Below are 15,698 nucleotides of genomic sequence, written 5' to 3'. Positions count from 1 at the left end.
CTCGAAGCGAAGCCAACACGCATGGAAACAAAAGAAACATTGCCATCCCTTGCAGCAAGCGACCCCAGCTCCAAACGAAACAAATTTGCTCTCGTCCAGCGGGAACAGTTCCTCCATCGCGGTATGAAAGAACGTTTCATTGACGGTGGGGGGGACGGCCGGAAGGTCGTTTCAACTTGGCGGCAGAGTTTCGCGCCAAATTCGACATCTCACTTCTCAGTTCTTTTCAGGCCTTCGAAACAATCCCACATCCGAGAATGGCCCGCCGTTGCGGCTTCTGCCCTTGCTGCTGTGTACATACATGCGTACATACGGCGCAAAATCCCACGATGGTGGTGTCTGCGGAGGAGTCGAATCTGTCACGTCTTGTGTTGCCATGCCAAGCAGCGGCGAGGTGGTATCCCGCTCTCCTTTTTCTTCGTGTTTCTCTGAAGATGCTGTTTCCATCACTTGTGATAATGCGGTGCCGGATGCAGCTTCACACGGATCGGCGTGATTCAGGTAGTCCCCGACGCAATGCATCTCAAGGTAATAGCTACGGTGAACGGATACAAGTCTCCGCGATATCAATGGATCCTCCGGTCCTACCCGCAGCAGCTATCGTCTCGGCTGGCTGCCGAAAAAAAAAAATCATTTTTACCTGGTCCGGCACCCCGGCAAAACCAACATCACCGCCGGCATATCACGGGCTGTTATGATTCCCAGCCTGCTACTGTACAGCATACAGCATCGCGGGTCGTGACGGTGTTTACGTACAGAGGCCCACAATGCGGCCCATCAAGGTTCTCTACAAAATCGGCGGCTAGCGACCCTCAGCCACTTGATAGCGTAGGAGGGACCTCGTGCTCTTCGCCGTTCCATGGGTGTTTACTATAGAGCCGATCGCTCGCCCACGCGCCCACGCCGGGGAGACCCTCCGTCACTTCCTGGACTCCACCCATAAACAGACTGCAACCCGCGAGCTGCTTAATCCTAGTTGCAACATGTAACTTCAGATCTGCAAGATCCAGCAGTGTACCTGCACGGCTCTCGGCTGGCTCGGTGCTTCTTTGTGATGGGTGTGACGCGGGTTCACCGCTACGTCCACGAGTACCTACCTGAGGAGAAGCATGGCTTCGGGACTCCCTCCTAACCATGATGAAGGTTGCAATGTGTGGGATTTCGGGGCCAAGGTTGAGCCTGCATCGTCGCCGCGAGTCTGCCGAAGTGCGCTCATCATCGGCCCGTCAGCATTGGGGACTATTTCTAACCAAATAACATTGCATCCTCACTTCACTCCTGCTATCGAAGAACTATCGTCAAAGTCCCCACTGCTGAAGTACGGTGCATACGATGTAGTCCCGCCGCTGTCGGCGTCCTCTCCGTGGTGCGGTCTGTCCAATGTGATATCGAGACAGGAACACGCATGGCGTCAATGTCACGGGGCAGTCCGTGCAGCACAACCATCTCCAACCACCGTCACCAGCGACCACGTTGGGCAGATTCAAGGCGCATCGTGAAATGCAGCGCATCCACCCAGGTCTGTCACAGGGTGCCACAATCCCTTCGCATGGTAGCATCGAAACCACCGTTGACTCCACTGCTATCGAGACCTGCGGGACGTCCTGGCGCTCACAAACTTGATGCGCACGATGCAGATGACGACATGGCCGGGGGATGAGCGTCGCTGCCCCAGGCATCCAGACGACCTGCCGAGTCCAGATCGCGGAACCAGAGCGCCGCTGACGGATTGCAAAGTTACATGGTGCTGTTGAGCCAACGGTAACTATCTGCGTTTACATCATTGCCGTCTTTTCTTTTAGACGCCGGCAGGCCACCCTGGGGATTATACCATTTGTGACACTGGACACTGGATGAACCGCCACGCTGCGGGTGACGGCGTGGGCGTTTTGGAAAGGATGGGGGTGGGGTTGGTCTATTCAGGCAGGGCTTTGAGCATAGTTTGACCTCCACGACGTTATCACAATAACACTTCTTGGTTCGAGGTATCAGTCACCTACTTCGCAGTAGAGAGTCAATCCTCACAAATCCTGAGGAACTTTGGGCTTGCACGGTATATTCGAAATTCGAAGAAGGTTAGTGCAGCTGTAAGTCAATCGCGTTAATACACGTTGGTATAGCCCAGAAAGGTAGGCTGTTCTTGCTTTTTCTTTTCTCATCGCCGTGGCGATAGCCTGTCTATCAGCCTTGGGGGTTTGGATGTTGTTTTCGTTGTCATGCCAAGGGCATCGGATCACTTCCGCGGTTGTTGTAGGTTCGTTCGACCAAAACAGTCGTCTCAATAAAAGATCTGCCACCCATCACGAATGAACAAAACGGCAGCGGCGTGGGGTGGCGTGAAGCAACGAGGACTTGGAGCGGTTTGTGGTGATGCTGTCACCATGTCCATCCGGCTCTTCTTGGGTGGCGTTTCCGGTCATTGCACAACACGAGCCACAAGTAACGGTGATAGTGACGGGTAGCAGGGGGTTCACGCAGCTCCTTTTGACGTTCTTACAATAGATTGCACCAACAGGTCGGCCAGACGATGAGCCCTTCCGCCATCGGCGCCGAGCTTTCCTTTTTGCCTGCAAAGCTCGGGCGCATTGTGCCGGTCAGCCTCGCGCTCGATCCTTGTCCTGCGTGTACACAGAAGGTGTATGTATGCCTTCCGAGTTCCGGGTCGCCCAGAGCGGGAGCTACTGCGTAGTAGTAGTTATCGAGTGAGGCTTGGACTTCGAGTCGTCGCCTCAGCTACCCCAATGCGTTCTGGTGGCTTGCATCCCCCCCTAGTTACTCCATGTACACGGGGCCTTGGTGACTCCAGAGGATTCTCGTTACAGAGATGGCCCTGGGTCGCAATCCCTAACCCAGCTCCAAGGAACGGTCGGCTTCCCATTGGACGGAACCGGCTTCTCCCCGGAGCCCGGACGCCCTTGACCCCTGTCCGGGGCGAGCTCAACCCCACGACAGGCGAACAGGGACCGGGCCTGCGGGTTGGTCTGGGCGTTCTGGTGGGCCCGGTCTCAGATCTCTCCCCCATGCATGGTGGCGCTCGAGAGCTCCAAAAACAGCAGAATCTCCGTTCCCAAGCTGCATCCTCAGTGGGGGCGACAGGTCCGTACGGGCTAAACTAGCGTTCCGTAAGCTTAAGCGACCCCTTCCCTTTGTTCTCGTCGTGTTGAGCAAAGCAAGGGGCGGGCAATGCAAAGCACAGACAGCAACCTGCAGGGGCACCACGTTTTTTTTTTTCTTCACCCTCTTCCGTGTTGGCCCGGCGTCAGAATGTGGCCGTGGAGGTAGTTACCGTGTAGTTAGTGTACAGGATCGGTAGCCGGAGGGAGAGCAACGAGAGAGATGGATGCTGTTGTGCGGGATGAACAAGCACGCGACCAAGAAGCGGAAAACGGCCCCAAGAGGGACTCTGGTGACAGATGTGCAGCGGCGCGTTGGTCCTGCTGCGTCGACGTGCTGCTTCGAGGCTTTGTGGCGTGTTGTTGTTGGGCCATGATTCTGCGCCCGCAATCCTTGTTGGTTGGCGATCTTCTCCATGTACGTACACTAACTACTGTGTATAGTAACTAGCCCCGAGAAGGTCAAAACCACCACTTTCGCCGCCCAAAACTCGCTTCTGCGCTCGAGACTGCAGCTGCCAAGGTTCCTGAGACAACCGGTCGTTCCCAAGGGACGGGACGGTGCCAAGACAGGCCGAAGATGGCACCGTGGGGATGGAGTTGGTGTGTTGGTCTAAGAATAGTGGGCTGGGCGCGGATGGTGGTGATCCTGGTCCGTCCTGTCGGGGCGCAACAAGCTCAAGCTCACCACGCAGATGTTCAACCTGGTCCTATCGAGCCCTATTTTCGTCGGCGAGCGCTCTGGCGTGCTAGCACTCACGCGGCCGGTTTCGGGTTGACGAGGAAGTGGATGCCGGACCGGGACAAAGGAAGCTTGGTAATTGCTGACTGGTATACCGGGCGAAGGACGTTGTGTCAGGCGAAGCTACGAGAAGCCTTCCGACTTTGGCTACCTCTTCATTACAAGCGTTGTACCTATCAAGCAGCTCATCAAACCCCCTCTCATTGTTTCAACGGCCATGTTTCATGGAAGCTCTTGGTAACCAAACTTCCCCTCTCCGGCTGGGCGAAACGTCCGAAATTGCGGGCAGGTTGTTCAATTTATGCGGCGGGACTCGGTACGGTATATCACGGAAATTATGATCTTAGCATAGCACGCCCGGAATATAGGTGCCAATAACGTGGGAATCCGGTCCCTAGAAATTGGTTCGGTGCGGGAGGGATGATGTCCGCTGCTCCAAGTTCATGGGACCTCGCAAGGCTCAGAGCCTGGATCGATGATGGCAGACCCGCGTGGGCGGACTCGCTACTGTACCTGTGAAGGCGACTGTCGCAGAAGGACAGCTGGGATGGCGACGGGCGTATTGCGGATTGCCAAAGCGTCACACACCTCCACCTTGACGGTGGTTTTGCAATGTACGTCTGGCGCAATGCGAATGCGAGATGGCCCTGAAGAACACATGCCTTCGTTGACCAACATCGAGATGCTTGTCCGAGAAATGCGGAAGATGGGCGCCGAGAAGTGAATCACCGCACCGGCGGCGTGAAACCGTATACGAGGAGCTCCTCATCAACCATGTGGACGGCCCTTTGGCCCACCTGCCAGAGTCGGTCTCTTGATGCAGACTCGTTGATTCTCCCAAGGCCAGGCCACGTTAAGGGGGGCCCATCTGCGCCGACGTTTCCCTCCATCAACTGCATCGAAGGGCGTGCTGACAGAGACGGGGCACTCCCGGTGTGCGCCATGGCCTCCTCCTGGGATGGGTCTGTTCCTCCTGAATCAAATTACAACCGCAAGATTCGTTAAGAGGTCGCGAAATTGGCCCAGTCGAAACGATCAACAATGCTTCGGCTGTGCGGCGTAACAGAGAACGCGGGGGGGGAGGCTCGCTATCCATGACTCCGGCGAAGCAGAAGCTCGCGCGACACCGCCGGGGAGTCAAGAGTCTACGCACAGCCGGACCGTACAGCAGAGCTTGATACTGTCCAACTGGGCAACATCAAGCCCTTCTAAGCTGTGACGTTGTTTGGCCGCGTTCTCGGTCTGGATTCATCAACACTTACCTCGCCCGGAGTGGCGTCTCCAACACGATCGGCCGGATGCCATCTTGAGAAGTGAAGGAAGATGACGGGCCTCTCCGTCCAATCATCCTCCGCCGCCGCATCGTCCTCGACATGGCGGCATCCCCGCACAACGGCTGCCGGAACGCGACCTGGTTCTGGAAGCCGTGGAAAGCCGTCGGATCTGAAACATGTCTCACAGAAGTGAGCGAGAAACCGACCGCCTCCAGGGACGATCCGAGCAAGGCGACCTCGTGGCTACTGTGTACACTCGGGTGAGAAGGACCAAAAAAAAGAGGGGCGCATTGAGCATCCCGAGCTCAGCAGGAAACAATAGGAGGCGTTTTGAACAATCGCAGCGGCGAGCGACTTGTTTGTATTGTAGTCGGAAGCCGGATGCAGTCCGGGAGAAGTGGGAGATGCAAAGGGAAGGTGGAGCAGGACGTCCCCCGACGGGTTTGCCAAATGAGGGGCGAAAATGTCACGTGCGCCTGCTGATGTCATCCGGTTTGGCCTATCAGAAGGGCTGATTCAACGCCCTTCAAGACAAAGGAGGAAGGCGTGAAAGTTGGCCAGCGACAACGAGCAGACGCAACTGAGAAAAGGTTGGGCACGGAATCTGCAGCTGGTGAAAGTGGAGTGAAAGCTTACCTTATTCATGTGGGGTTTTCTTCGCCTTGGGAGAGCCAGGCTCGCTCAGGAGACCGCACACTCCATCGCAACCGCACAACGGGCATCCTCAGCATCAGCATCAGCATCACCACCCGTAGCTGCTACGGTTTCGTATTTTCAACGCCGCTCCTTTAGCTGGACCACCGCGAGGATGGCGCGTGTCAGGGATCCCAATACCCTCTCCAACTACGATGCTTGGCGGACCAGGCACACCATCACCAACCTCGACGTCGACTTCGCGGCCAAGCGCCTGCGCGGTTCCGTCATCCTGGAGCTCGAGTCGCAGACCGACCGGGCCAGCAAGGAGATCGTCCTCGATTCCAGCTACGTCGACGTCTCTGCCATCAAGGTCAACTCGACCCCTTCGGCGTGGGAGATCAAGCCCCGCGCGGGCCCCAACGGCTCCCCCGTGCACATAGCCGTGCCGGACGGCGCCGCCAAGGGCGAGGTTGTCAAGCTCGAAATCGAGCTCGCCACCACGGAGCAGTGCACCGCGCTCCAGTGGCTCACCCCGGAGCAGACCAGCAACAAGAAGGCGCCCTTCCTCTTCAGCCAGTGCCAGGCCATCCACGCGCGGTCCATCTTCCCCTGCCAGGACACGCCGGATGTCAAGAGCACGTACGAGTTCAACATCCGCAGCCCGCACGTCGTCGTGGCCAGCGGCGTCCCGGTGCCCGAGGCCACGGGCGGGGACGTGGACGGCAAGGGCAAGCTGTACAAGTTTGAGCAAAAGGTCCCCATCCCGTCCTACCTGTTTGCCCTGGCCTCGGGCGATATCGCCAGCGCCCGCATCGGACGCTGCTCGCACGTCGCGACGGGCCCCAACGAGCTCAAGGCTTCGCAGTGGGAGCTGGAGGCCGACATGGACAAGTTCCTTGACGCTGCCGAGAAGATCGTCTTCCCCTACCAGTGGGGGGAGTACAACGTCCTGGTGCTGCCGCCGAGCTTCCCGTACGGAGGTCTGTTGATCGATCAAGGCCCATCCGCCCCGCGGCTGGGCGACGGCATTGATCTCCGAAAGTGACTGACATGGCCCCAGGCATGGAGAACCCCATCTTCACGTTTGCCACGCCCACCATCATTAGCGGCGACCGTCAAAACATCGATGTCATCGCTCACGAGCTCGCCCACAGCTGGAGCGGCAACCTGGTGACCAGCTGCAGCTGGGAGCATTTGTAGGTTTCGCCTGGGGCTCGGCCTGTCCGTCCGCGAATCTGCGCGCTGACCTGCGTAGCTGGCTCAACGAGGGCTGGACGGTGTATTTGGAACGGCGCATCGTCGCGGCCATCCACAAGAACGATGCCTACTTTGACTTCTCCGCCATGATCGGCTGGAAGCATCTTGGTAAGCTTGGGGTCCGCGGATGCGCTGCGTGGTGCCGCGTTAACCAGGGGAACCTTCAGAGGAGTCCATTGAGCAGTTTAGCAAGGACCCCGAATACACCAAGCTCTGCATCAGCCACAAGGGCATCGACCCGGACGACGCCTTCAGCTCGGTTCCGTACGAGAAGGGCTTCCACTTCATCTACTACCTGGATCGCCTCGTCGGCCGGGAGAACTTTGACAAGTTCATCCCGCACTACTTCCGCAAGTGGCAGAACAAGTCCCTGGACTCGTATGAGTTCAAGGAGACGTTCCTCGACTTCTTTGGGGCGCCCGAGTACGCCGGCCTCCGGGACAAGCTGGCCGAGATCGACTGGGAGGGTCGCTTCTTCAACACGGGCCTGCCGCCCAAGCCCGAGTTCAACACCTCGCTGGTCGACGTGTGCTTCCAGCTGGCGGACAAGTGGAAGCAGAAGGACTACCTCCCCAGCCCGTCGGACACTGCCTCGTTTAGCGGGAACCAGGTGCTTGTGTTTTTGAACGCTGTCCAGGACTTTGAGGAGCCCCTGACGACGGCGCAATCGGTAAGAGCCCTTCCCCCTCCCCCTTCTCTTGCAGCCACTCCGGCGGTCCGCCACGACGCAGAGCGCACACGGCACACGATGCTGATGCATGCCGCAGCAAGCCTTGGGTCAAGCCTACGGGCTCACCGAGACCAAGAACGTGGAGCTCAAGGCGGCCTATTACCAGGTGGCCATGAAGGCGCAAGACAGCAGCGTGTATCCCGGGGTGGCCGAGCTGCTCGGGCAGGTGGGACGCATGAAGTTTGTGCGCCCGCTGTTCCGCAGCCTCGACAAGGTGGCCCACGACCTCGCCGTTGAGACGTTCCAGAAGAATCGTGATTTTTACCACCCCATTTGCCGCCAGCTGGTGGAGAAGGACTTGGGGTTGGTGGGGAAGTCGGCTTGAGGAACGCACGCTCTTGGGCGGCCGGAGCTGGGGGCGGGGGCGAGGCATACTATACACGCGTGCGAGGCTCCATACATGCGACGGTCTACGCGGGGAACCTTGGACACCGCGTGACCGGGTTGAAACCTACCTGACAATGGGGCTCGAGCATCCATGATTTGTGACACGATCCGAGGTTCCTTATCCGCCTGCAATCTCCAAACCTGATTGACAATCTGGAAGAACCGCCAGCCCATCGTCTCTTTCTTTACAAGGCCTCGCAAGCCAGGCAAAGGTTTAGATTCTACGTATAAGCGCCTTTCCTGCCGAGTGATCGAGATGGAACACTTGACCTTCCGAACCTGGCGTGGATCCGTCACCGAGAAATGGTTGCCATGTCCCTCCCAGAGTCATGAAATCAAGCCGAGGGACATGCCCAGGCACAAAAATCCCAACCTGACTCTGATGAGAAGGGCGGGAAATGAAACATTGGGCTTGCATGAATTTGCTGTTTATCAAGGAAGAAACCATGACAAGGCGTCGTATAAGTCGCCTGCGGGCACCCCGGGCCGCGACACGTGAAAGAGTCCAATCCAGCAGCTCCGTCGCAATGACGCAGTGCGCATCCACCAATGAGGGGTCGCTTCAGGCCTCTCCCCCCTCCCCCAAAAGACAGGGGAGTCGCAGCTTGCAGCTCGCTGTCCGCCATCCGCTGTACACAGTAATACGCCGTCCGCTGTCCGCTAGTTATCCGCTGAAGGTGCAGTGGAGTCTCACGCGGCGCGTCCATTCACTGGTCGGGATTTTGTCGAAACCTACGCAGTAAGCGCAGCTTTAGAGCTCCTCTCTCTCTCTCTCTCGCTCTTTTTTTTACGTATTGCGCCCTCTCCCACCCTCTCTCCCGAGTCGTCGACGACGCCACAAGCGGCACCCAGATCGTTCCAGCGAAACAGCAGCACCGCATCAACAAACCATTCGGTTCATACCCCTCGACCGCCGTTTTTCTTCCCCTCTCTCTTTTGTTGTGCAGACCATCCAACGACGGAACGCCGGCTCTGTAAAGGGGGAGGGGGACCACCGACCAACCAACTCACTAATTGCAGCTCGACCTAAGCGACGACGCAAGCGGGCTCCGCAGTTTTCCCTCCCTCCGGGGCGGATTGCCCCTCGCCCTGCCCCCCGTCACCACGTCGCGTCTCGTCTCGAGAAGCACCACGCACGATTCAATCGCTTCGAGGGCCTGGAAAGAGGGAACACGCCGTGCACGAGGAGGATGCGCATGACTGCTGCGGGGCGCTGCGGGAACTAGACCAAGTCTCTCGGGAATCCTCCAAGACCGCAGGACCGTCATACCGCCACTTTGATATTCCCCCTCCCCCCCCCCCCCCCCCCAGCCTCTGTCCCTCTTCGTGCCTGAACGGCCGCTCCGGCGCGCCGCCGTGAGGTAGCGACCATGGCTCCGGCAGCATCGGGCCCCGGCGGGGGCGGCAACATCAAGGTGGTGGTCAGAGTCCGCCCCTTCAACGGGAGAGGTGAGAGCGGCTCCCGGCTCGGGAGGTCCGGCAAGACACGGCGGGAACGCGGAAGCGCTGACACGACGCACCGCCGACAGAACACGATCGCGGGGCAAAATGCATCGTCGAGATGCGCGACAACCAGACGATCCTGACGCCGCCGCCCGACCACGCCGCGGGGAAGGGCATCAAGGATCCCGGAACCAAGGTGTTCGCCTTCGACAAGTCGTACTGGTCCTTCGACAAGAACGCGCCCAATTACGCCGGCCAGGAGCACCTGTTCGAGGACCTGGGCAAGCCGCTGCTCGACAACGCCTTCCAGGGCTACAACAACTGCATCTTCGCCTACGGCCAGACGGGCGCCGGCAAGTCGTACTCCATGATGGGCTACGGCAAGGACGCGGGCATCATCCCCAACATCTGCCAGGACATGTTCAGGAGGATCGACGAGATGCAGCAGGACAAGAACGTGCGGTGCACCGTCGAGGTGTCGTACCTCGAAATCTACAACGAGCGCGTGCGCGACCTGCTGAACCCGGCCAACAAGGGCAACCTCAAGGTGCGCGAGCACCCGTCCACCGGCCCCTACGTCGAGGACCTGGCCAAGCTGGTGGTCGGCAGCTTCCAGGAGATCGAGCACCTGATGGACGAGGGCAACAAGGCCCGTACCGTGGCCGCCACCAACATGAACGAGACGTCGAGCCGAAGCCACGCCGTCTTCACCCTGATGCTGACCCAGAAGCGCTACGACCCGGAGACCAAGCTGGAGATGGAAAAGGCCGCAAAGATCAGCCTCGTCGATCTGGCCGGCTCCGAAAGAGCCACCTCGACCGGCGCCACGGGCGCCCGCCTCAAGGAAGGCGCCGAAATCAACCGCTCTCTCTCCACCCTCGGCCGCGTCATCGCGGCGCTGGCCGACCTCTCGACCGGCAAAAAGAAGAAGGGCGCCACCCAGGTTCCCTACCGCGACAGCGTGCTCACCTGGCTGCTCAAAGACTCCCTGGGCGGCAACAGCATGACGGCCATGATCGCCGCCATCAGCCCGGCCGATATCAACTACGACGAGACCCTCAGCACGCTACGCTACGCCGACTCGGCCAAGCGCATCAAGAACCACGCCGTCATCAACGAAGACGCCAACGCGCGCATGATTCGCGAGCTCAAGGAGGAGCTGGCCCTGCTGCGGAGCAAGCTGAGCACCGGCGCCTCGGGAGGGGCCGGCGTGCCCGCCGACGAGATCTACGCCGAGGGCACGCCGCTGGAGAAGCAAATCGTCAGCATCACGCAGCCCGACGGCACCGTCAAGAAGGTGTCCAAGGCGGAAATCGCCGAGCAGCTGAACCAGAGCGAGAAGCTGCTGCAGGATCTCAACCAAACCTGGGAGCAGAAGCTGGCCAAGACGGAGGCCATCCACAAGGAGCGCGAGGCGGCGCTCGAGGAGCTGGGCATCAGCATCGAAAAGGGCTTCATCGGCATGTCGACCCCCAAGAAGATGCCGCACCTGGTCAACCTCTCGGACGACCCGCTTCTGGCCGAGTGCCTGGTGTACAACCTGAAACCCGGCACCACCACGGTGGGAAACGTCGAGTCCAACGCCGATCACCAGGCCAACATCCGCCTCAACGGGACCAAGATCCTGCACGAGCACTGCACCTTCGAGAACGCCGCCGACGGCACCGTCACCATCATCCCCATGGAGGGCGCCGCCGTCATGGTGAACGGGAAGCGCATCGCGGAGCCCACCCGGCTGCATTCCGGATATCGCGTCATCCTGGGCGACTTCCACATCTTCCGCTTCAACCATCCGATGGAGGCCCGCGCCGAGCGCGCCGAGCGCCAGGAGCAGAGCCTCCTGCGGCAGTCCATCACGGCGAGCCAGCTGCAGGCCATGACGTCGCCATCCCCGAGCCGGCCGGGCCACGATAGGAGCCTCAGCACGGCCGTCTCGGACTTTGGCGGCGACAGCAGCCGCCCGGACTCGCCGGCCACGTTCGGCCGCAACGCCAAGGAGTCGGACTGGTCGTTTGCCCGCCGCGAGGCCGCCTCGGCCATCCTGGGGACGGATCAGAACTTTGCCAACCTGACCGACGAGGAGCTCAACGCGCTGTTCGAGGACGTGCAGCGGGCGCGTGCCGAGCGCGTCGGCGGCCGCGACGGCGACGAGGACATGGAGTCGATGGCGTCGTACCCGATCCGCGAAAAGTACATGTCGACCGGCACGCTCGACAACTTCTCGCTGGACACGGCCTTGACCATGCCGTCCACCCCGAAGCAGGGCGAGACGGAAGACCGCATGCGCGAGATGCGCGACGAGATGCAGAGCCAGCTCGACAGGCAAAAGGACGAGTTCCGCGACCAGCTCAAGAGCGCCGAAGCGGCCCACGTCGAGGTCGAAGAGATCAAGAAGGAGAAGGCGCGCATGGAGGAGACGCTGGCCCAGATCAAGGCCGACATGCAGAAGCAGCTCGAGGAGCAGAAGCGCCAGTACGAGGCCAAGATCGAGAAGCTGGACCCGCTCAAGCGCCGGCCCCCGCCCAAGGCCCGGGCCCGGCTGTCCGAGGACGAGGTGGCGCGCGCCCGCGCGGCCGTCAAGCGCTGGCGCAGCCGGCACTACGTCCGCATGGCCGAGGCCGTCCTGCAGCACGCCGCCACCCTGAAGGAGGCCCAGGTCATGAGCCACGAGCTCGACGAGCACGTGGTGTTCCAGTTCACCGTGGTCGACGTGGGCCATTTGCTGTGCTCGTCCTACGACATGGTGCTCAACGGGCTCACCGGGGAAGGCGACGACGTGGCGCTCGAGGACGCGCCCAAGCCGTGCATCGGCGTGCGCGTCATCGACTACAAGCACGGCGTCGTCCACCTCTGGAGCATCGAGAAGCTGCTCGACCGCGTCCGCCAGATGCGCCAGATGTACCAGTACCTCGACCAGCCCGAGTACGCGCAGCACCTGAGCCTCGACAACCCCTTTGTCGAGGCGTGCATGCCGCAGTACACGCTGGTGGGAGAGGTCGACGTGCCCCTACGCGCCGTCTTTGAGAGCCGCGTCCAGGACTTTTGCCTCGATGTCTTCTCGCCGCACACCTCCCACGCCATCGGCATCATCAAGCTTGCCCTGGAGCCGTCGAGCGCGCGCGCCCCCTCCAACACGCTCAAGTTCAACATCGTCATGCACGAGATGATGGGCTTCGCCGAGCGCGAGGGCACCGAGGTGCACGCCCAGCTCTTCATCCCCGGCGTGTCCGAGGAAGGCGGCATCACGACGACGCAGATGATCAAGGACTTTGACGAAGGCCCCATCCGCTTCGAGAGCGTGCACAGCATGAGCGTGCCCCTGTTCGCCGACCCGCACGCGACCACGCTCCGCGTCGCCATCTTCGCCCGCGTCTCGGCCATCCACCTCGACAGGCTGCTCAGCTGGGACGACATGCGCGACGGGGTGCCGCCGGGGGATGCCAAGCGCCGGCAGAAAGGCGCCCGCATCAGCGAGGCGCACTTCTTCACCGAAGAGAAGCACGACCTGCTGGCGCGCGTGCAGATCCTCGAGATGAACGAGGAGGGCGAGTACGTCCCCGTCGAGGTGACGCAGACCAGCGAGCTGGACGGCGGCACGTTCCAGCTGCACCAAGGCCTGCAGCGGCGCATCGCGGTGCACCTGACGCACAGCTCGGGCGACGCGCTGCCGTGGGATGACGTCGTCGCCATGAGCGCCGGGAAGGTGCAGCTCGTGGACAGCGCCGGGAAAACGTCCGACGCGGGCTCGGCAGGCCAGCAGGCGATTGCGCTCAAGCTGGCTGCGCCGCCGACGTTCCGCACCAACGCCAACGGGACGAGGAGCGTCACGTTTGCGGGCCAGTGGGACTCGAGCCTGCACGGCTCGCTGCTGCTGGACCGCGTCACGGCGGACAAGTACCGCGTCCAGATGACGGTGGCGTGGGAAATCAGCTCGGACAAGCTGGCCGAGCCGGTGCGCTTCTCGATGGACGTGTGCTGCCAGATCCTGTCCAGGTCGTTTGTGCGCCAGGCGTCCATGTTCTCGTCGCTCTGGCAGCAGGTGCGCATCGTCCACTCCGCCACGGGCATCTTCACGCTGCAGCTGAGGCCCGCGCCCATCAAACGCGTGGGTGATTTGTGGCGGATGAGCAGCCAGCACGATTACGTCAAGGGCGAGGAGCACCTGGGCGCCTGGGCGCCCCGCGGGGTGTCGCTCGTTGCGGATTACATCGCGGCGAGAAAGCGCCGCCGGATGATGGCCGAGATGGCTGCCGTGCAGGGCTTCCTCAAGAAGATGATCGGCGCGTCTGCGGATGCGAACGGGAACGCCGACCCGGACGACGCCGACCTGCTCCCGCCGCCGCCGGTGGTGTCGGATACCGATTCCATCGCGGAGCTGCTGAAGGACGACACGCCCGAGCCGTCCGAAACCGCCGAGTCGCCGGCCGCATCCCCTGAGCAGGCGGACGCGAACGGCGATTCCAGGCCGGCCGATCAACAAGAACCGCCGACCCCTCCGCCTGGCGAAGGCAACGACGAAACCGCGCCCGCCTCGGAATACAGCCCCTACCAGGCTGCCCTCCTGACAAGGTGCCTCGACCTCTGGCTTCGCTACCCCGACCCGACGCTCCAGATCCTTTCCCCGGCCAACACCGACCCGCCCGCCGACGGCGCCGCTTCTTCTCCGCGCAACGGTGCCAACGGCCAAGATGACTCGGAAGAAGAGTACCACCGCCCGCGCTGCGTCGCAACCGTCATCCGCGTGCCCAAGAACCCGACCGTGCTGAAGGGCGGGTACCTGCTCGTGCCCAACGCCGAGGCGACGAGGTGGGTGAAGCGGTTTGTTGAGCTGAGGAGGCCCTACCTGCATGTTCATGCCTGCGGGAGCGGGGAAGAGGTCGGAGTGGTGAGCTTGAGAAACGCGAGGGTGGATGCCCACCCGGGCATCTTGGGGCTCTTGAACCTCCACGGGGACGGGCCTGAGCAGGCGGGGATGGATCCGGGGGTGGATGACGGGACGGCTTCGGAATGGGGCGATCGCTCGGACGCCGGCGCCGGCAGCGAGACGAACGGGTCGGGGTCGGTCCGCAGCGCGATCTCGCCGTCGTCATCGCGGCAGTCGCTGGGGCTGAGCTCTTCGACGAGCACCACCACGGCGTCGGGCGTGGTTGGCGGCACGGGCAGGTTGCTGGCGTCCCTCCTGTCTGGAGGAGGCGCATTGGGAGGAGGAGGAGGAGGCGGCGGACAACAGGGCATCAGCAGGCTCAGCGAGCGGCTGCAGGCGGGCGTGTTTGCCGTCTACGGGACCGACAATACCTGGCTGTTTGCAGCGCGCAGCGAAAGGGACAAGATGGATTGGGTCATGAAAATCGACCAGAGCTTCGCCATGGGAAGCGGGACGGCGAGCGTGGCGGGAAGTGTGGCGGGAAGTGTGGCAGGAAGTGTAGCAGGGAGCGGTGCGGTGACGCCTCGGCGAGGGGGTTGGTGATCGGGAACAAGGGGGAAAAGAGCTGCGGGGAAATGAAGAAGTGAAAAAAAGGGGGTATAGACTATGGGGGGAGAGGACATACACAGACACACAGGCTCGGTTGCCTGCGTTGCGTCGTTGGTTAGACACAACAGACGGATGGATGACGCGTGATGGCACTGGCACTGTTTTGGTTACCAGATTTAGAGGGTACGAGGCTTTTTGGGGAGGGGATGGGGACGTTGGAGAAGAGGATTGAAGGGGGCTCATGCCGATTATGCAGCCGATGATCAATGACTTGGTTTTCCTTGACGACTACCTTGGGATACCCGGGGGTTTTGAGATCCCTCTTCCTGCGTTAGCTTGAGATAGCTATATACCTACCTAGTTATGAATGACTGCTACCGATGACTTTCTCCATCCACGAGAGCGTTACGTACGCGACATGAAGACGGTAATTAATTACTGCTTAGTTATGTGGTGGTGATTGGTGTTTGTATTACGAAAAGCTGGATCGTCCAGCTCGGAAGGGCGCTAAAGATACCTACTTAGCGAACCTTACATATAGCCTGGATACTTCTCGACAGGTTAGGAGAGCCTGTAGTGTAGGAGCCCTGACCCTGACCCGACCGCGACCCCTCATCTATCCTAGCAACTACCTTTCAAGTCC

General features: G+C 60.8%; 2 protein-coding genes across 2 annotated transcripts; both read left to right on the top strand.

Moving 5' to 3' along the window:
* Nucleotides 1-5,937: 5,937 nt before the first annotated feature.
* On the top strand, nt 5,938-8,077 carry VTJ83DRAFT_3547 (uncharacterized protein; the record flags this gene model as incomplete). The annotated part of the gene is made up of 5 exons (XM_071009937.1): nt 5,938-6,745; nt 6,826-6,961; nt 7,021-7,130; nt 7,190-7,692; nt 7,790-8,077. 5 exons carry the CDS (start codon nt 5,938-5,940, stop codon nt 8,075-8,077), a joined length of 1,845 nt encoding a protein of 614 aa, XP_070867425.1.
* Nucleotides 8,078-9,509: 1,432 nt separating this feature from the next.
* On the top strand, nt 9,510-15,049 carry VTJ83DRAFT_3546 (uncharacterized protein; the record flags this gene model as incomplete). The annotated part of the gene is made up of 2 exons (XM_071009936.1): nt 9,510-9,588; nt 9,669-15,049. 2 exons carry the CDS (start codon nt 9,510-9,512, stop codon nt 15,047-15,049), a joined length of 5,460 nt encoding a protein of 1,819 aa, XP_070867424.1.
* Between the last annotated feature and the right edge of the window lie 649 nt (nt 15,050-15,698).

This window comes from Remersonia thermophila, chromosome 3, assembly GCF_042764415.1.
Source record: "Remersonia thermophila strain ATCC 22073 chromosome 3, whole genome shotgun sequence".
NCBI classification, from domain to species: domain Eukaryota; kingdom Fungi; phylum Ascomycota; class Sordariomycetes; order Sordariales; family Chaetomiaceae; genus Remersonia; species Remersonia thermophila.
This window is presented reverse-complemented; position numbering and strand designations above follow the sequence as displayed.